General features: G+C 39.8%; 1 protein-coding gene across 2 annotated transcripts; it reads left to right on the top strand.

Moving 5' to 3' along the window:
* The first annotated feature begins 932 nt into the window (after positions 1–932).
* On the top strand, positions 933–21722 carry zranb1a (zinc finger, RAN-binding domain containing 1a). 2 transcript variants are annotated; one of them, XM_041816441.1, is made up of 10 exons: positions 933–1055; positions 1697–2552; positions 11150–11337; positions 12399–12552; positions 13446–13517; positions 13891–14089; positions 15124–15244; positions 17635–17764; positions 18929–19158; positions 20934–21722. In XM_041816441.1, exons 2-10 carry the CDS (start codon positions 1721–1723, stop codon positions 21147–21149), a joined length of 2142 nt encoding a protein of 713 aa, XP_041672375.1. In that variant the 5' UTR covers positions 933–1055; positions 1697–1720; the 3' UTR covers positions 21150–21722. The 2 variants fall into 2 exon arrangements, with proteins under 2 accessions (XP_041672375.1, XP_041672374.1); XM_041816440.1 differs by having other exon boundaries at positions 951–1231.
* Positions 21723–22356: the final 634 nt, after the last annotated feature.

Here is a 22356-nt window from a genome sequence, read left to right as displayed (position 1 = left end):
GGTTTAATCAGTGGCAAATATGGCTTACAAGTGGCAAAAAATTGGCAGCGAGGTGGTGGATTGAGATTAAAAAGTCACAAAAATGGGATAACAAAATGACAAGAAACAGGTGGAAATGGCTAAAATTTGCAGAAATGTTGGTAAATAGAATTATAAATGGCAAAATGGGTTAAAAGTGTCAAAAATGGACAGAAATTTTGTGAAACAGGATATAAAGTGGCAAAATTAGGTTAAATATGGCATAAATGGGGGAAATGTGGCAAAAATGGGTTGAAAGTGGCAAAAAGAACCAATCTATGGATCCAACACACATGCGTTGTTACCATAAATAAATCAAACCTTGAGAAGGCCCATTCTCTGGGATTTTCAGGGGCCCAGCCAATGCTGTGGACATACCTGCGTGTGGATCTAATTTTTATAGCTTAACTTACATGATCATTATACCTTTTTTGTATATGAAATAAATAATTAACAAATTTTGACAGGCGTACATCTGTAAGGACAAAATGACCAAAAGACTGTTAGACGAAAGATTTCTCCATACATCAATGACATAGAGTTAGACATAAATAAGACCACATTATTTGCATCCACAAACAACGTGAGAGACGGTGTGTTCATAGTTTCTTATAGCCTCGAATATTTCTAAATTATTCAATTCTTCGCCCTACATTCTGTTATTTTCGAATAATATATTTAGAAAAATTAACCTTGAGTAAAAGTGAAACATGCTGGAGCAAAACAAAGAGATTCTGTTAAATAATGGATGCTTCAGCCCTCTAAAATGAGAACTAAAGATTATTTTAACTCGGGGAGATTTAAATGGGGCGGTGTTATGTTTCCGGTTTTTCATGAAAGCAACACAGTGCTTTCCTTTTGTCCAATGGCATCGAGCGCTGAGCCAGATGATTGGTGACGAAGGCAACAGAGCGTTTATTTTGGCCCTGCTACTCATTTGTCTCAGTGTCGCCGCCATTAAACAGCACAGTGGCAATGTAAACCATGGAGTGTCGCGGATTTATACCATGATTCGAGGAGAACAAGATTTTGTCAAGGTGTGGTTTATGTGGAAGACGTTAATGTATCTATAAAGGTAAACATGTGAGAGACAGAAGGGGTCGAAATATCTCGGTTTGGGAAAGGTTTGACAGAGCAGGAGGAGGAGGACTGTACAAGAAGGGTTTGTTGTGGTTTTCAGCAGCACTTGAGAAACGAGCGTAGCCGTGATACGGTAAGAGTTTGGCATATTTTTCCTCAAATATGTGGACAGTGACACTTTTGTCGACGCAGTTCATATGTAATGTCCGTTAACGGTTAGAGCTGACGTTAGCTATTTATGCTAGGTGTTTAGCTTCAAGCTAGCGAGCTAACACTAAACAAAGATATTATTACATGGTAATACAATAACGACAAGAGTCATGTGAAACAAACCCAGGTTGTTATCCACACCACATACTGTAACTGATAAAGAACAGCTGGCGAGATATTTCAGTGTTTTAATAACACCTAAATATTAGGCTTCTAGCTTCAATGAAGATGTCCTAACATATCTAAGTTAGTTTAATAACTACTGGGGTATATATTAAAGGTAACTTTGTGGTTCTTCATTTATACTTAAGAAGCAAAACTATTAATTTTACACTCTAAACATGATGTTTCAGTTGTTTCTAAATTCTAATGAAGTATCTCACCACAGGTTTACCATCCAAATTAAGCCACAATGACGGATCAGAGGATAAAGTGGGTCTGTGACTACTGCACCTATGAAAACTGGCCATCTGCAATCAAGTGCACTATGTGCCGGGCTCAGAGATCCAGGGGTCCCATCATCACAGAGGAACCTTACAAAAACACCCCTGCACTGGATGCCAGCTTGGAATGGGACTCCCCCAGAACTGAGAGTGGCAGCAGCCTCCTCATCTGTCCCGACTCCAGTGCTAGGCCGAGAGTCAGGCCAACCAGTGTGGCTGAGATTGCCAATAAGTGGTCTTGTCACATGTGCACCTATCTGAACTGGCCACGGGCAATCCGCTGCACACAGTGCCTGTGTCAGCGCCCGAGGACCAGCAGCCCGACAGAGTCTCCCCAGACTTCAGGATCTAATGCAGGCTGTCGTCCTGCTCCCCACTCCCCTGTGGATACCTGTGAGGAATACAATGACAGAAACAGACTTAATACCCATCATCAGCACTGGACATGTACAGCTTGCACTTACCAGAACTGGCCAAAAACTACAAAGTGTGTGGTGTGTGACCACCCCAAACCCAACAACCAGGAAACCATAGAGCTGGCTGAGTCTGCGGAGCCGGCACCAATGATCAATGAGCAGGACAGGGCTCGTTGGAGGAGCAGTTGCAGCGGAGGCCAGGGCCAGAGAAGGTCCCCTCCTACACCCAAGAGGGAAGACAGAGTGAAAATGGATTTCCAGAGGATAGAGCTTGCAGCTGGAGCCATGAGCAGCAAAGAGGAGCAAGAGGTCGACTTCAAGAAACTAAAGCAGATTAGAAACCGAATGAGGAAAACAGACTGGCTGTTCCTAAGTGCGTGTGCTGGTGAGTTTTAGCGCATTATTACACATCATTCCTGAAAAGGCTCATGCAAATAAGCAATAAGGTAACTCACAGAGCCTAAACATCCTATCACAGTTCCTTTGGTATGCTTATTTTCTCCTTTAAAGTTTTTTTAGGCCCCTTTTAGGACCTTTTATTTCATATTTGGCCATATTTGGAAGTAATTCCCTTTCAATTCATCAAAAGGAGTAGTCCATGGAAATAGTGGGTATGAAAACAACAGATAGACACTGCTTAGATTTGCATTCCTGCTTATAGTCTCAGGTATGCATTCATGATGCTGATTACAAAGTGTTTATCATGCTCTGATAATGTGTGTGAGAATACTTCTGCCCTCATTTCCCCCTTCACCTTGCTAGAACAGTCTTATTTATACAAAGACTCCACACTCTGATCCCAGTTTTCCCCTCATAACAACACTTCTATTGTCACAGCAGCTTTTTGTTTCTTCCAGTGGTGTCATGCTTAGATATGACAGAGTGAGGTTCTCTAGACAGAGGCAGCAGTGTGAATGTTATTGTCCTAATCACAACATATTTAGGTTGGTTTAAGTCTGTTTTATTACAGTACAGATTATCCTCACCCCAGGGAGGCCAAGGCTGCATAGTATTGTTATCCCCTTGGTATTTTATTAATGAATGAACAACATGTTTCATTGTTTTGACTACAAATATTATAGTACAGGAGGAATTTAGGAAAACAAGAACCTGGCAAGCATTGTGGGAAGGGTTTAATCTCACAAGGTAGAGCTTTCGGCTGCTGCAGAGAGCTGATAGTTATCGCCTTCAAAATGCAATGTAAACTGGGTAATGTGAATAAATATGTTGTTGTGGTTGACTTTGGTGTACTTGCCAATTTACACGTAGATTGCTTCTATTAGGGTCGTCATGATAGGATACCAAGGCAACTTTAATATGATTCTTGGAAAATTCAAATATATGGACGCCTGTTTTGATACAGGGCAACTAAAATGAAAGTTCTTGGCAGATAGTCTGGGGTAATTTCTTCTTTATTAATACCACAAAATTCATACAAATTCTTGCACACTTTGTTAATTGCATAAATGCACTGGAAACATTGTGAGCAAAAACTGCCAATGTATTTGGGCAATTAGCCATTTTTTTTATTTTGGCTAGTTTAAGATTAGGGTTCATGATCGGTATTGAGCAATACCGTGTTTGTTGACATACATCTCCCGTTGGCGAAGAGTTTCATGAAAAGATATCAATAGCCAGTGGTTATCTGTGTCCAATTGTTTTAATGCTGCCATCTGGTATACTAAGAGGCTGAATCAAAAATTAGATGTTTTACTGGGCAGTAGAAGTCACCTGCTGGAAAACCCTGATCTGTTTTCATGGTCAAACACAGGAGAAAATGTTGGCATAGTGGGAGTGCTAAGTAAGGGTGCATGATATTAGTATTGATATCCAATAGATCAGGTCTAGAACTTCAGTCCTTAAACAACTCTTGAATCTCTTGTGCAAACACAGCTTCACTCATGAGGACAAACCAAAGTCTTAACTTCACAAAAGTAGTGGAATATATGAATAAAATAATGAGTAGGTAGGGCTGGGCAATTACCGTAAAACACCAAATAATAGCCCGGGCGTTTATTTGTCACAGTCACTGAGCAGACCAGGCGTTTATTTGGGACCAGGCGGCTATTTGGAACAGGCATTTAATTCCTTTCTCACAAAAATCTTGCTGAACAAAAATTGGAAAAATATGGTAAATTTAATCAAAATATTTATTTACACCAGTATGAATATCACCTTTACATTTTTAAGACAAGATTACAGTACCATAGTTATACTTTTGTCTTCTGTCAACTCAGCACTCTCTAAACACTTTAAATACTGGTAAGGAACTAAACAAACACAAAGTTGACAACAGACAGTTTAAAGTTAATGTCATACTTTTATTTTTTGGCTGCACTGGGGCATGGCACTGCTATCTCACTTGAGAGAACAAGCAAGGGACGGGGGTGCCCCAGCAAATGAGGAGGCTAGTACTCGCAGCCAATCAGGCTCAGGTCAGAGGGAGCGTTCCTATTGGCCGCTGTAGCTTCCGTATCTCAGCTCAGTGAGAAGTTGATTCAATGGCGGAATTACAGCGGTGTCCGGTCCCGTGTAGAATTTGCTCATGATGAGATGAAGTGTTTTCTTGCCTGTGATTCAGCCATTGATTTCAGTGGAAAAGCAGAGCAAAATCACTCCACGAGCGCTTTGCCACCGTGAGTATTCAATTCAGCGGACATTCTCATCTGCGAGAAGGCACGTAAAGAGAGGGGCGGAGCTACGGAGCTCAAACAGGGAGAAGAACAGGAAGAGAGGGGGAGTTGGGAGTTGATTCTATACGGTTCTCATCTCATCTCAGTCACATATCGCAGGTGTAAATAAATTACACCCGGCATTTATTTGGAACAGGCGTTTATTTGTCAAAATGTCCTGCCACACCCGGCGGTTAATTGGGACCCAGCGATTATTTGGTGTTTTACGGTATGGCAAAAATCAAAATCACGATTAATTGAACCTTTTGCCTTGATTATTATTAATGAATGATTTTTACATCCCCAACGTCCTACTCTGTATGTTATGAAAATACTTGTATAATTTTAAAACGGATAACAGAAAGGTATGCACAGATGATCAATTTATGTTTATATTGAAACAATTTAAATCAAATCACACAGCAGCTGAAATGAAAATATTTTTTGTAAAAAGTCAAGTTTTCTTTCTCAATCCAACCCAGAGCTCCACTAACTAATTTGTTAGTGTGGCTGACATTTACAGCTGATATAGGCCAATTTTTATAGTCTAAATATTGGCAGAAATGTTCAGATCTGCTGATACCGATAATTTATCTTTTGTACTAATATCTGCCATTATAGATGTCATGCCAATAATCTTGTGCATCCCTAGAAAAAAAACTTCTGTATTGGCAATCAACTAAATCTATTTTGATACATCAGTGTCAGTATTAGCTCTATTTATGGGGATCTTTAGTTTTTTGTTAATCTTTTGTACTTTCAATGTTATTGATTGTTAAACTAATAGCTCTCAGTATCTGAAAGTAACAAAGTAACAAGAATTTTGACAGCTTTAGTATCAATATTTTTTAATATTTTTTTTTTAGGTGGGAACTGAATATTAGCAGTACTTGACCCAAAGACTGTTTTCCCTAAAGGGACTATAAAATGTATTGTTTTGTCAGTTACGTGTCATTTCGTGTTGTATTGTATTTAGATTTAGGTATAGTAATGTATTGTATTGAATTTTTTTTGTATATTATTGTGTCTTATGCATTGATGATACTGAAAGGCCACATAATCAAAATCAGCAACTACAGCTAGTAGTAATGTGATCCATCTCATCTCTGGACCCCGTCGCTGCCCTTGCTGGTGCCACTGAGAGTGTCTTTGAGAAAGTGAGAGGGTGTGAGTGCTTCCCAGCCGGTGGGGATGAATGGGCCGTCTGGCCAGCGCAGCAAGAGTGGAGTCCGTGGACCACAGGCTCTCCTGGCGCGCTGTCAACAGAGCCTGTAAACAGAGGTGCTTATGTGCTGAGCAGGGGCCCCTGAGGAGGCAAAAATAGCCTTGACAAGACATGAACACCCGTCAACAAAAAAAATAGCAAAAAAAAAAAAACGAAAAAAAGGCATGGAGGCAGCACATGATCTGTGTCCTCTTGACCTTTGCACTGACTGCCCTCTGCAGCTTGTTGTTTTGGAGTAGACAACATCCCTCTTAGGTCACAGATAGACCTGTATCTGCCTGATATTAACATTTTCAATCTTTTTACTTAATCCCAAATACCATTTTGCCTATTTTTTGTCCCTGCCTTTTTCAGTTAAACTGCTTGTGCTACAGTTGAGCTCTTGAAAGGGTTTGTCAGTGGAGGAAGTGCCTGAGTCGCAGCAGCACATTACAGCAAAGCTAAGCACTTCCTCAGGTCTCACAACTTGATCTCACTTTGCTTTACCGTTTTCCCACATTTCTTGTCTAATGTTTTCCCAAAGCTCTGTATTTGATCCTATTTGATTCTACTCTCCCACAAAAGGAAGTAGGCTCTGTTTGTGTAATATTGTTCTTTTGTTTCCCTCAAAGACTAAAACCGGCGAGACTTTCAGAGGCGGATAATGTTTTTCCTGTATGAGCTGAGCACACTAAGCTACAGTTGATGTTGCTCATGATGATGTTTTTTACACTTTATTTGATTAATGTGATCACAAGCAAAACTTTGTGGAGAAGCTGTGTTTCTTTGCCTAAAAGCACTGGAAGTGATGTTGTTGATCAGCTGAATTTTTTATCTAATCGGCTCAGTGGAATGTCATCCACTCATGACTACAAAATCCTGCCTAAAATAGGAACATCAGAGGGTAGACATGTTTGGCAACTATTTTTAACCATGTTTGTGTGTGTTTATAAAGGAGTGATTAAGTAAATTTCTCAAATAGCTGCATGGGTCACACCCTTTCTGGTGTTCTTCAACCAGAAAGTTAGTACATTTATCAGCTCTGACACTTTGATACTTTGCAGTGCCACATTTTTAAATGTTGCAGTTGCTGTTATTTAAAGATGGATGGTAATAAACATACTAGAGCTTTGAACACTACACACATTCTTAACCAAATGTTAGAAAGGGAAGTTGGAGAGGACTGTCTGAAGCGCACAAACATATTGATAATGACTGGTACTGAAACTGTACCAATGCCTTGGTGCACTTTAGACTGTGTGGAGGAGTTCCCCACAGTTTTTGTTAATTTAAAACAAGAAATGACCCAATACTGGGGGCTTAGGACTTCTATTTTTGTTGTTTTGTTAAAAAACGGCTATCAACATTGTTTGATTCTTACCTGTATCACGCCTCAGTTCAAAATTCCCAGTTCTTACTGGAATGGTAAGAAGAGGCACCTTTCCAATGTTAGTGTCCCTTGTCAAGAGACTGAACCCCAAATTCTTTCTGAAGGAATACCTGTGTTTATGTATTTAGATTATCAGATTACATCCTTATGGCCACATCTGCTCCTTACAGCATCTGCTGTGTGTAAGCTGTGTGTTTAAAGCTGTGTATAAGTCCTCAATAACCCTCCATGCCCAGCTGGATCATCAGCGATCCCCAACAGTACTGCATGCATTGTTTACAATATCTCAGGAACCATGAGATGGATCTCACTGACGTACATTTTGACTGGAATCTACTTTTTTGCCAACCTACAGACAGTTTCTGGCATTTCTGTCCTGTCCAGAACATTTTTAACTTCGCAAAGCAGATGGATACCCCCATTTCCGTGTTTCTTACTGGCAAATCCATCTTGCAAAGTTCCCATCTGAACCATTTAGGCCCGGTTAGAAAGTGACAGGACCAATCAGTGACAGGGGGCAGTACTTTCGAGCGCGGCAGGGTCGTGACGTATGCAAACAGCGAGAAGAGGCCGGTGCAATTATGGCGGAAGATATTAGCGTGGATGCTGCTAAAGCGTTGGTTTTATCAGAACTTGACGTCATTTCTTCTTTAAAAGAGGAACAAAGATCAGCATTAGGTTGTTTTCTTTTCAGAAATGACGAAAGTCGTGCACTCCTATAGTATGTCTACTGTCGCCATGGTTAGCATTATGCAGCTCTATGGAGTTTACCCCTCGGTTTGGGGCTACGTTGTCACGTGTTTTGTTGCTCTGATTGGCCTCGTAAAGATGTGACAGACAGAATTTTCATCCAATCATGCTCACCCTTTCAAAGGCTGTGCCCTTTCCCAAACTCTGTCTATGGAAGGTTTTCCAGATGTGGCGTGCAGGTTAGAACATTTTCAATCCAGGTGTGAAGCGAGGTGTTTATCAGAGCTTTGATACTACAAATCCACACTGCCAAATCCATTATAATGTGACTGTTTTATCAAATTTTCACAAAACCTGGCAGTTTTGCAATCAGTCCTTCTTGACAACTTGTCTATCAGTCAATCAGGAAGCTCCAATTTTTTTATTCTATTGTTCTCTTGGTTGTAGCAGCCAATCAGTGCTAGCCAAAGATAAACAAGGGTAAAGAGCATAATCTGCCAGTTTGGAAAATAGCCCAAACAAGGAAAGGAGGACATTTGCGTTCCTAAATTTGGAGTCATGGGCATTTTATGCACATGAACACAAATTGTGGATTGGTTTTTACAGAGCGAAATGAAAGTGATGGTTCCTATTGTGTGAAAGTTATATATTTTCTTCTGATAGGCCAGGCCTTTGGGAGCGTAATGAAGATCTGAAAAGTTGTTAATTGTTGATTTAGTTCAGTGAGTTTCAATTTCTGTTTTTTTTTTTTTTTTTTTTTTAATTTACTTGGTCTTTCTGACATGCAACTTTTGATACATTCCTCTGCATCCTTGCAGCACACATACTCTGATAGTCTAGTTTGCCCTGAAAAATAGATATCTAAAACTTGATTGTGCTCAAAACAGTCGAGATTCCAAATACATTTTTGCATTCAAAATATAGGTGGACCAAAAGTTGCAAAAATTGTCTTTGGATTAGAAGAGTTAACATTTTAAAGCATTTTAAAGCTATTTTTAAATCGCATTAATTTTGTTGATATCGATATATCCGCAAATAATCTTCTTCTAAATGAGCAGGAATTCTCTTGCAAATTGGACACATTAAAGTAGAAAAAGTTGAGAGGGAAAAGGTTTCTACAATGTTTTTTTAAGCTTGAATTGATCTGCAGTCATTGGGTTCATGTTGTATTAATCCTAAGGCTATTAGAAAAAACCCTGCTGTTGTTATTATGCACTGTGTTCTCTCGTTTAGAGTGAACTCTCTGTTTGCTTTTGCTGCTTTCACAGCCAAACAGGTGCATGGCTGACAAAAGATCAAACATAGAAATCACCTCAGCAACAGAGGCTGAATCACTAAAAGAATCTTTTCAATTCACTATTGTGTTTTGATATAAAACGCTTGCATCTCGCTTGTAATGCTGGTGCTTTAAAGAAAAGGTTATCATGGGCAAAAACTGAAGTTTTATTGTGATCACTACAACTTATGGCTAATCCTAGCAACTTGAATGTGTTATTTTTTCATACACCTGAAGAACAGGCATCTCTGCAGCCAAAAGCATGAGCATCTATTTATGTATCTGTGTTTGCAAAATATCACCCAGCATGTGTAAACAGAAACTTGGTGTTATTGGCATGTTCCAGTCCAGATTCTCTCGAGGTAACCGTCCCTTTCCCTGCCAGAAAGAACATCCTCACACCAGTCTGCCTATTAAAATTAACCAGCACTCCATGTTCACCGTGCTACCTAGCCGCTGCTCATTTCAGTCAGAACAGATGTTGAGACTATGACATTCGGGACGCTAATCTGCACAGACTGTCCTCTGTGTGACACAGCTCTCTGATAGCTTTGCACTAAAAAGCTACACTGCTCTGTCTGTTCTGCTGCGTCGGAGCCTGACAGGATGACAACTGTTCTCACACTGGGTTAGCTAGTGGCTACGTCTAGAGGTCATCTGAATAGTAAGCTGACGTCAAGCGCTAGAGAGCTCAGTTCACTCTGAAACATTCTTGCATATTTAAACTCTTTTCCTCTGGTTGAATTTGTTATGTAAATTCCTTGCAGGTTTTAATATTAATTGGTTGTGACTGCAAACAGTGTGATGTGTTAGCTCAGTTTGATTATTTCCGTAGCTCTTTCATTGAACATGGCAAGCTGTCTGTTACATCTTGCTTTACAAGCAAGGACATGGATTTGGAGCTGCTCCAAAAGCCAGTCTAATCCATTTATAAAGAATCAGCCAGTTATAAAAGGATTCCCGTGTCTTTCCACATTAATTTATTTTCCTGCAGATGTGTTTAAACAGGAAACAACAGCACTTGCAAAAGCAACACCCAGTTGTCATTTAATTAGGTACACCTCATGAGGCAAAAAAAAAAAACGTTTGCCTGATGAAGGTCTAGTACCGAAACGTTTTAAATAAATACATCCTTTTTTGCAAGTTGGACAGTGTGCGGGTGTTACCTTTGAACTGTTTGCAAAAAAAAAACGTGAAATCAAGGTAGGCATATGTCCTTTTCAGATCCTGATATATTCTAGAAACTTTCAGGATAACCAACTCAGAAAATTTCCTTGCTTTCTTTGCAGACGTGTCCCTTAACCCCATCTATTTCACAAGACACTTGTAGGAGAGGGATGAATCTGTCTGAAGTTACAGTTAAAAACAAGAATTTACCCAAATCTGGGTGCCTTTGACTTCTTTCTGTATTAATGTGGTGCCAAAACTGGTACTGATAATGCTGGGCTTTTATGAGTAGCATGACAAAGTTTAACCCTACTGCAGTGTTAAATGTCCAAGCTTGCAAATGAAATGTATGATGTGTTAAACGTTCAATTTTCTTCTTAATTTGTATTCTTACTTCATCCTTACGGTTAGATTAAACATTGTAAAAATGTGTTACCTTCATGCAACATTAGAAGACTTTGTACATGAATTCCTGGAAAAGAAACCAGACCATTTAACTTAGGCACCACTGATCCATTTTTACATTTCAGTTCCAGCTTTTGTTTCCTATTTTCTGACCTTCCTTCCTCCCCTCCTGCTGCAGGCGTGGTGGAGGGAGACCTGGCGGCAGTGGAAGCCTACAAGTCGTCCGGTGGCGACATCGCCCGGCAGCTCACTGCAGATGAGGTGCAACTCCTCAGTCGCTCTTCTGCATTTGACGTCGGCTTCACCTTGGTGCACCTGGCCATCCGCTTCCAGAGGCAGGACATGCTAGCCATCCTGCTCACAGAGGTACATCTGCTTATAGAGTTTTCCTCTCACCGCCAATGACATTAAAGCTATACAAATATATTTTAAACATGTATGAAGTTTGTGACTTTCTTTCTCAGGATTGCATCATTAAACGTCTTTACAATAATATGAATTATTTTACACAAAAAAAATGCCAAAAATGTTCCAGTAACTTTGATGCTGTTCTGTACTTTATTCCTTGTAACCCACATCAGTCTATGATTGTTCTGTGCCAAAGTAGAGGATATATAGCAGATGCCCGTGATGCCTATAATTACAGCCGAAGTGCACTGTGAGGATTAGGTGGAGGATTAGCCTGGCTGCAGTCCTCTCACTGGTTTCTAATGGACGTGATGCCACAGAGCTGCTGCGGTTTGCAAGGAGGGCGAGTGACGATTAGGAGAGGCCCAGAGAGGGTTGAGCTGAGGTTTGAAGTCATAGATGGCCTCTTCAGTGGATTTTGCTGGATGTTATCTTTAATAAAAAACACTTTTTGAGTTTTATATGGTAATTTGGTTTCATGCATCAGGTGGTCACTATTTTAGGCATTCAAAAAGAAACAAGGGTAGACCCAGTCATCTTTAAACACTTCACAGTCTCAAGACTAAATCAGCCTATTTAAGAGAAACTCAGTAATGACTGTTTGATTCAAAACCTCTTTGTAAACAACTTTGGAAAAAACACTTTTGACAGGAATTTGGAAGTACAATAAGGCTGTAATGTTAGTTTGCTTTAATTGATATTAGTAAAACTGGCAACTGATTGTATATCAGTAGGATGGCTTAGAAACAATTACTGTATTATGGTAATTCTTCTGCCATTACTGAACTGAAGAACAGTTCTTTCAGAAAATGAATAGTGCAGTTTCATGCCTGAATCAATGTAAATGATCTAACTCGACCAAAAATCTCTCACTTTGTAACAAAATTAAAATGCACTGTAAGGCTTATATTCCACAAGAAACGATTAAACACTTGCAAAAATATTTTCACAAGTCATGGAGCATGCCAGTGTTGGTGTATTTACCTTCAACTTTTGATTCATTTGTGTGCTTTTCAAAGGTTAATCAGCAGGCAGCTAAGTGCATCCCCTCTCTGGTTTGTCCTGAGCTGACGGAGCAGATCCGCAGAGAGATCGCAGCCTCACTACATCAACGCAAAGGAGATTTCGCCTGTTACTTCCTCACTGACCTGGTCACATTTACCCTCCCTGCAGGTACCCAGAACATCATAATGATCTTATCCTTTTAAGTTTTTGTTTTTATTATACACACGAGACTAAATAAACACCTACAATTAAATATCAGTGCACCAAACTGTATTAACACATGATCTTTTTGGGGTCCTTTATAAAAGATGCTGCAGAGCACCTGTACTCTGAAAGAATAGCATGAAACATATGCTGAAATAATTAAGGGCTCCTTGTGAGGCCTTATTTTCTTGCACATCTAAAGACTTTCTCTAGATTGTCTAGAAGTACAGCACTCCATTGTGGGATCATGGATTAGTAAGGGCTGATGTTTCCCCCCTCTCACTTGAGCATTGGAAGAATGACAACTAACCTTGTTTTGCAGCATTGCTCAGAGAAACAGCAACTGACTGTCTCGTCCCTGTGGCATCATGTCTTCAGATGACATCCTCTTTTCTTTTCAGAGCTACCAGCTGTGTTCAGATTTAGAGCTGGCAGTGCCGTCGGGATGAAAGATTACGCAGGCTTCACTGATAGATTTCTTTCTTTCTTTTTTTTTTTTTTTTATGACATTATGCCATGCATTTCACTGCAGACTGAATTTGGCCTGAGGCCAGCTTCAGGACGCTCCCCCTCTGTTTCTCTCTCTCTCTATCAAACAAAGAGCCTGCCATTCACTATTGAGCCAGAGAATAGCCACCAGTGTTCTGGCTTTGTGTATGCACAGTTCAATACACACAGAAACACATCATGCTGTACAGAGCTTGTGTTTACAGTTTGCCATTGACAAAATGTCAGCCAATGAATGGAATTGCAAAGAACGTCCCCTCTGTGTGTCATTACTGTAGTGTTTCTGTTGCTCCCAGTGCTAGTTTATAAAGAGAACACAAATATGATATCTTATCCCTGTGTCTTTGCAGATATTGAAGATTTGCCGCCTGCAGTCCAAGAGAAGCTGTTTGATGAGGTGTTGGATCGAGATGTGCAGAAAGGTACAAAAGCTTCTTTCATGTTAGGTCAACGAAGGCAGGAGGTGGAAGATCTTACAAATACATGTGTGAAGACAGGGGTGGGCGCTAGACATTAACACGGATCGATACTTAAATGCCTTGTTGGTTCGATATAAAATGATCATATCCTTTTCCATAAAGCTCAAGATAGACCCTATTCAAATTCACATGGCTTATCTATTTTACTATTTCCACCTAACCACGGGGTAGATATTGGCAAGAAGCCAAAATAAATCAATATTATTGACTGATATATGTGTGCCTTTATTTTAACTCCACTATCTGTGATAATAGCAGTGTAATTCTCTCCAACACACACTATATTTAAAATGTCTCTCTGTTTGTCTGTCTGTAGAGTTAGAAGAGGAGTCTCCAGTTATCAACTGGTCACTGGAGCTTGGCACACGCCTGGACAGTCGTCTGTATGCCTTATGGAACCGCACTGCCGGAGACTGTCTGTTGGACTCTGTTCTGCAGGCTACTTGGGGCATCTACGACAAGGACTCTGTTCTCCGCAAGACCCTTCATGATAGCCTGCACGACTGCTCTCATTGGTGAGACAGTAAATAAAGACTTAAATGCTAACACCCTTTATTAATTAAAAAAACAGAAGTGATTGTGACACCTTTCCTTTTTTTTTGTCCTGTAGAAATTTCACACACTTGCACAGGACAGGAAGTCAACTATGTGAAAAATGCATTTAGTTACTGATCAGTATGCCATCTGAATAGAAGCCATGTTGAAATACAGATATGTGGAGCAAAGATTTTAGACACATCAGTGTATCATCTTCAAAAAAAAAACATACAGATAGGTGTGTCATCTGTGTATAAACACATTAAGATACAGATGAGTTTGTCATCTGCATAAAAGGATACTTTCAGACACAGATCAGTGTCTTATTTGCATAAAAAAAACACTTATTTAGGCAAAAAGCAGTGCATCATCTGCATAGTGACATACAAATACAACAAAAGTAGGAGTTTCTTAAATTTTACTTACAAGCACGAAAGTTGTTGCTCACCCCATGACCTGATGATGAAAACATATTTAACTCAAAGATTTTGTTACACTTCCTTGCTTAGCTCTCAGTGTAGTAATTGCTTGACCTGCTTTTCATAGATGTTATAAAAATTTCATGATGATTTGAAAAATGTTTCCAAGTGGACTGCCTTTGCTGTCATACCCTGCTGGCTGTTCATTAGTTTGAAATATTTTCCTAGGTTGCTCTGTATACAAGCATTATATCAGGAAATATGCATACTTTACACAATCAAATACAAGAGCTTTGGTTACTTATTAAAGGTAAGATGTAACAGAGTTGTTCCCTTTTTATTTGTATTGCAGTAAGTATGTGTTTGATGTCCTTCATTTTATAAGATTTCCTTTTACTCCGCATGAAATGTAATGAGTCGGCAGAATTCAGACTTTTTAGAACTTCACGTTAAAGCTTCATGTTAAGTTGGAGTACGCCTCAAATAAAAAGTGTTCACAAGTAGTAACTACTGCAATAAAAGCAGTGTAACAATAGTCCAAAAGTGCTTCAAGTAAGCGTTGAGAGTAGTCTAATATGAGTTATTTCTTTCAGGTTTTACACTCGCTGGAAAGAGTGGGAGTCGTGGTACTCGCAGAGCTTCGGTTTGCATTTCTCCCTCAGAGAGGAGCAGTGGCAGGAGGACTGGGCATTCATTTTGTCTTTGGCCAGCCAGGTAATCTTGTGGTTCCAGTTGCCATACTTTCCCCCTGGTTCACAGTCAATTGAACAGCATAAAAAAAGGAAAAAAAAACATAGCGGATTGTGGTGTGTTCAATCTGTACAAGACAGCATGTGAACTTAGGAATTAGATACATTAATGGTTGCACTTTCCCAGCAAAAAAGGCAGACTCTGAACATGAAAATTTGGATAAATCCTGTGATAAAAATAAGATACGATTACTTACAATAATAAACGATAACATGTTATGTTATAATTTGATATGATGGAAAAAATTTCTAGAAATGTATTACATACGATAAGATATATTTCAAATTGCAGAAAAATTCCCATGTTCTCTTCTCATCCCACCACAAAAAGACCATTCATCCCAGTTTCTCTTTTGGGTTTGGAGAGGGAAACTCGGTGGTTTTATTTCTCCTTTATGCTTTTGCATGAAAACATCTTTCTTCTCATGTTAAAGGCATCCTATCGATTAGATCCAATAGACTTTTTTCCTCCATGTTTCTGAGTTGGAGGTCCGACTTTAAGCAGTGTCACAGAGCACATATTTACGTCAGAGGTCAGAAACTTAAGAGTACCGAGCTCACTTGAACACATCATGGAACTTTTCAGATGCTGCTGTGAGCAGAGATATGTCTGCTCTCTCCTCTCCTGTACAGAGTGTGATCAGCTCTCTAACCTCACAGTCTCTCCAGTTAATCCACATCATTCTTTGTTTTATCTGCTGTTGTTTTCTCCGATGAAATGCCACTCGATTAAACCGTGCTGGTTTTTAAAACTCCCGTTTATGGAGACAGCAGCATACTTGCCGTTGCGGAATGCCGTGATGTCCTTTTACACTAGTTGCGGAAAAGTCTGTTACGGCTCTGATACTACCTCTCGATCTGGATCAGAAAGTGGGGCGAGATCGACCCCCCATTGCTTTCATACAGAATGGCGTTGCGGAATGAAGGCGTAACGGACACGGAAAAGAGAGGCAGTGTGAAAGTAGCTTATGATTACTCTCTGCAGAATTTCAACTACACTGGCTTTATTTGGTGCTTACTCAACAGTGCATTCAGAAAGTATTCAGACCCCCTTTACTTTTTCAATGTTGTTATGTTGTGCTAAATTTAAAGTCTCGTTGTAAAAGGTCTAAATGCTTATGTCAATGTGATATTTCAGTTTTTTATTTTTAATGAATTTGCAAAAAGTTCTGTTTTCACCTCGTCATTATGGGGTACTGATCGTAGATTAATAAGAAAACAGAGAATTTAAGCAGTTGTATCAGTCTACAACAAAATTGAACAAAGAGAATGGGGTCTGAATACTTTCTTAATAGACTGTATGCACGTCCTTATTTGCTTTCTAGCAGAGCATGAGAACATAACACATGGGTTCACAACCCCACTCAAGGTCAAATCTCTATTTCACTCGCTATAAGCTCACAGCAGCTGTTGCCGGGGTTGGGATTTCCTCATGGATATTGATTTACATTTCTGTCATGTCCTTTCACTTCAGTTTTCACAAGCCCCAATCTATAGCATCATTCTCTGAAATGAAATGAAATAAACAGCATGGATGAGGTGCATTTCACATGTGGTTTATGCATTTTAACCCTTATACACAGATGGAAAGAGTCCAACAGCTGGGGTCATCCACTGTCAGCTCACTCACATTCAAATATATACACACCCATAAATGCAAAAATACTTATTATGTATCCTCACTGCCCTTTGGAAGTTATTTATTAACTTAAATGTGGATTGAGTTTCAGTGACCTCAGACTCAGGAGACACAGTTGGAAAAGATGCACTTACTACGCAAGGTGTACCATGTGTGAATGACAGGGAGGACATAAGCAATAATCGTAAATCCTCTAAGATGAGTTGTAGATTGACAGACAGCTCATCTGCTTGGCTGGCATGCCTGCTGAAGTTGCACTCCTTCCCAACATGTGACCTCAGGATTATGGGCATTGAGCTCAGAGCGCCACTCCACAGGCAGTACAAACAAACACAACCAAAGCTACCATGTGACAACCTTGTCTCAGGCTTTGACTGTACTAGAGAGATCCAAAGGATAAGGTCCACCTTTTGTATCCTGTCCAATAAGAGTGAATGACTTTGAACCCTCTTTAACACAAGAGAGTTGTTGCAGCTGTAGTATATTTAAAATCTGTCAGCTTTATTAGAGGAATAGAGAAGGTATCATGCAGTCATATTCAAAGCGTCACAGTGTGAAAGACACTCTGTTGGCAACATGATCACAGTACTCCACTCCACAGCCCTGTTCACTATTTTTAGATCTTTTAATATTGACTGTAATACTATGGGGAAGTCAATACAAGTACAACTACTGTATAATGTTTCATCTTGGTGTTTCTTTTGTCCTCTTCTCAGCCTGGGGCCAGCCTGGAGCAGACCCACATTTTCGTTCTCGCACACATTCTTCGGAGACCCATCATAGTCTACGGAGTGAAATACTACAAAAGTTTCCGTGGGGAAACATTAGGATACACGCGTTTTCAAGGTGAGGAAAATTTTGGATAAACATGGGTGAAACTCATAGAAACTGGTGTAAGAAATTTGCAAATATGTACCTCTTAAACGATTGTTTCTGAAAGCCTGCGAACAAAAGGGAACTCTAAAACCTCACTATGTGATTAACAAGTTTAACCTGCTGTGGTTCATGAAATATTCTAGATTTAAGTATACTGATAACTAACTAATATGTAAAACACAATGGAAACTATTGGTAAACGATAATACTGTCCATAGAGGCTGCAAGAAAGAGACAAAATTATTTCAGATAAGCATGTGTATCTAGAGTCGGTCAGTATGCTTACCTACACATCACATCATCATGGTCTCATGAAAACAATCAGTCAGTACTTTCTATGTGCTGTCAGCTCTGTGACAAATTTATCCAGACACTACCAGATGACCTATTAAATTAGGCAGAAAATTCTCACACACAAATACAAATGACCAAGGTGCATGTTCTCTAATGAAATACACACTTTTGTGTTTTAGAATGAGCTTAACCCTGAGTTGTTGCCTATTGAACTAAAGGATTGAAATTTGTTTTACTTTTGAGTTTGAATTTTAACTCAACTATTGAAAAAAAGATATAAAATAAGATCCCTGAGTCTTTCTCACAGCCACGCTAAAACTCTGCAGGAAAATTCGTTAGGATTTTGTGTTCAAAGTAGCCTAAACGCTTTAAACACAGATGGTGTTGACCTCAGTCAGTCAGCTGTACTGCCTGTAGTTCTGTTAAATAAGGCCTGATGAGTCAGCACATACCAATTTAAGCCAGTATGCAGTTTGGTATTTTAATTATAACCAGAGAATAACTGGTTATAATTTACTAGCTAAAGCAACATTTTTAGTGTCTCCTGATTGGTAGATTGTGTTTAAGGGTGAGGGATTAGGGAGAAGGTGTAGTCCTGAGGAAACGAGGCACCAGGCTGCACCACACAGCCCGTCTCTGCTCACAAAGAGATGATTGTTGTCTGACATGCTTCTGTCCTGATGTGGACTCAGATTTGAGATCCTGCTTGGCCCTGAATGACATCCACACTCTCTGTAATGTGAGTGCTCAGCTGTAGGGCCTGTTTGTCCCAGAGACTCCAGTGTGGTTGTGCGCGTTGGCTTCCAGCTGGTCTGACTTGATCTGTGCCTGTCTGTTTAGGTGTGTACCTGCCTCTGTTATGGGAGCAGAGTTTCTGCTGGAAGAGCCCCATCGCTTTGGGTTACACGCGGGGACACTTTTCGGCCCTGGTGGCCATGGAGAACGATGGCTACGACAATCGCGGTGCGGGCGCCAACCTCAATACTGACGATGACGTCACGGTCACTTTCCTTCCACTGGTGGACAGTGAGAGGAAGTTGCTGCACATTCACTTCCTGTCTGCACAAGAGGTAAGTGTGAGCTTTTGTTTAGGATTTATCTGAAATAATTTGTCAATATTTATGAGTTTTATCGATCTAACATTATTTTAGGATTAAAAAATCTGTGGGAACACTATGATTGGTTAATTCGTAGATGCCCCAATTCTGAGAGAAATGGTCTTCAGTGTTGGGGTTTTTTGACAGTGTTGATCCACCAGTGTTAGTTTAAGAGAGTCAGCTGATCTAAGCTCTGCTCCCTGTCTTTAGAATCTTGGGGGATGTGAGGGCAAGGTTCCCCATCATGCCTTTGGCCAGAGTGTTTAGATGTTTAGTTGTGTTTGGATGTTGCCTGTTGTACCGTGATCCCTGCTGGGGTTCTTTTGCTCATGTTTCTGGCGGATTGTTATTTATTTATTTACAAAACAAACACAGAACAAGTCACAGATCTTGCTAAATAACGAAAAGGAATTTTTTAAAGCTTACATGGGTCATGGTAATATTCATGTATATATTTACATATATGTAAACACATTTAAGAATGGATCATATAAGTTACAGTCTCATTTACACTGATTACATACCAAAGGGGGAAATATGACTATGGCTTATTTGTGAAAATATAATGCAGGTGTCTTTTTTGCAATATCCCAACTAGATCTCTCGGAAGATGATCTAAAAAGGGTTGCCAAATATCATAACAGAGGTTGTCATTTTTTGTTAGACATATATGCACCATGAATGAAATTATTCACTGAGTTAGTGTTCCTGCCGGTGACTTTTGGGGATCCTAAAGAACGCATAGTGTGTGTTCTTTCTCCTTGCTATAAGGTTGACTTTCTACTTTGTTCTTCTCAGAGGAGACCCACCTTGTCACAGATTTTCAGGAGTTCCTGCAGCTCTATCAAGTTGTTTAGTATTTAACACTTAAACAGTGCACTTTAACTCTATGTATTATGGTCCAATATAGACACTTTTAAATGATTGAATTTAACTTCTGAATAAACACGAGATTCTTGTGGCCTACAAAAAGGATCAGCACTCAGTGAAGAAACAATAGCAATTAAACAACAACAGATTTTCAAAATGATAGTGAGGAAACATCAAGAAGTTGTACACTTACTTTTTACCACTGAAATGTACGTTATATAAGACATTTTGGGGGTTCCTTGCTAAAGGCTAAAGCTGTATCTGTGTCCTCGGTATGGCAAAGTTTGGAACCACTGATCTGCTGTCTGCTAGCTAGCTTTTACAACATAGGGTTACAGAAATTTAAAGAAAAGTGGTTGTTAACAAAGATATTTTTTGGCAAACCTTTGCTGGATTGCTCAAATTTTCTGTGCACATTATACACAGTTTTACTGTGTTAGTGAAGCAGCATGCACATTGCTAGAAATGCTCATATGAACACACACATTTATGACAGTGTATTGAATCCATTGCAATTAGTTGAGAAGCAGTTAATCCATAGTAGCATAAATCTGAATGAGGCTGAAACAAGCTTGTGCTAAAAAGGAGGATGCTGTGGTGGAGGAGGTGTCCTGTGTCCTGCACGGACTAACGCTAAGCTTCATTTCTCTGCCAGCTGCCTTTTTACCAAACATGCATTGTTTTAATTGAGTGACTTTTTCCTTCTGTTGTTAACTTGGTTGTGTATTTGATTCCAAGGTCAAACATTATTCTACAAAGCTTTGAACCTCTCTATAGATGTAGGACTCTGCTGACTGTCCTCACCAGTGGTTTCACATCATAAACACACCACATTATAATGCGTAACACATAACTGCATGTTTTCATGTCCTACCCAGATGGGGAACGAGGAGCAGCAGGAGAAGCTGCTGAGGGAATGGCTGGACTGCTGTGTGACAGAAGGAGGCATGCTGGCAGCTATGCAGAAAAGCTCCCGCCGCCGTAACCACCCCCTGGTCACCCAGATGGTGGAGAAGTGGTTGGACAGATATCGACAGATCCGCCCCTGTGCCTCTCTGTCTGACGGCGAGGAGGAGGAGGACGATGATGAGTGAGAAGAAAGAGCTCTTACATTTGAGACTGGACACTTTGGGCTCGGGGAGAGACCTTTAAGATCTACATTTCTGTTTTTTTCTTTACTCCAGAAGTAAAATCTTTAACTTGTTATAATGCATGTGTTCTGTGAGCTCTGTGATAGAAAAAACAAACCAGCACCACAAACCGAATCCTGATTACTGCTCCTATGAAAGCACATCAACTCTGCTTAGTTTGAACTCCTCTACCCAGAATTCCCCTTATTTGTTATCAAAGTAATTATCTCCACCTGAGAGAAACACCAGGAAGTATAGAAACATATATTGAAGTAAACCCTGAAGCTGCTCTAGATGGGAAATTTGATTTACAGAATTGCCTGACAGAAATTTAGCTTAAAACTGAGACGTGCTAACCCTTGTTTGTGTGTTAAAGTTTAAAAAGAGCCCCCTTTCCCCTCCTCCGATGTTTGGATTTATTTATTCGTTTAGGAGATGCGCTACCTTATTTGTCCTGCTTTGTTTTATCTGTGTTCTGTTGGATCCCTTTTTGGTCATTAAGTATTTTATTTTGCACAGATTAAACCTACATTCTGAGAGGTGGGAAGGATGTGGAAGTTTACTGACATTTTTACGTGTGATTTAGCGGCTCATGGTCATGTTGGAGTGGGTGGTGGTGATGCTGGTGGGGAAAAGAGAAAAACCAAACACTCTGCCTCTTTCCATAGAGTGCATTCATATTAAATTTGACTCACTTGCATCCTTCCTGTTGTCTGAGTATTATATTAAGATTAGAAATACTCTTGTTAACCTAAGATAAACTGGTTCATTTTCAGAATGTGAAGAGGGAGATGTACTGTTTGATTGCACTCAAGGACAAAGTCAACAAAGCTCAGGGGTGCATTCAGCCTTAACAAATTGCAGCTAAACATTTATTTAGACACAAGTAGAGCCTAACTGAACTTCCTTTTGTGTCTGTTGTGTTTTACAAGTGCACTGGCTGTTAGAAGACAACAGAATTTGTAAACACGTTGCAGCTGATTTGGTAAAAAACCTTTGACATGCTCTCTAAAAAAAGAACCTCAAAGCCAGTTGCGCGTTGTTTTTATGTTTAGAAGGACCATGATGCATGATGTTAAATTCCCCCATGCTCAGTAATACTTTCAACTTTTCATCATCATTGAAACTGTTAGCAGGATCCATGCATCCATCTGTGTTCTTCTGCTTATCC

Source organism: Cheilinus undulatus, linkage group 20, assembly GCF_018320785.1.
Source record: "Cheilinus undulatus linkage group 20, ASM1832078v1, whole genome shotgun sequence".
Taxonomy (NCBI): domain Eukaryota; kingdom Metazoa; phylum Chordata; class Actinopteri; order Labriformes; family Labridae; genus Cheilinus; species Cheilinus undulatus.
This window is presented reverse-complemented; position numbering and strand designations above follow the sequence as displayed.

Excerpts from the sequence above, each read along its gene's own strand:
- zranb1a (XM_041816441.1), top strand. The coding sequence starts at position 1,721 with ATGACGGATCAGAGGATAAAGTGGGTCTGTGACTACTGCACCTATGAA. Across the intron at positions 15,245-17,634 it reads TTTTGTCTTTGGCCAGCCAG|CCTGGGGCCAGCCTGGAGCA; the intron begins GTAATCTTGTGG and ends TCCTCTTCTCAG. Across the intron at positions 17,765-18,928 it reads AGGATACACGCGTTTTCAAG|GTGTGTACCTGCCTCTGTTA; the intron begins GTGAGGAAAATT and ends CTGTCTGTTTAG.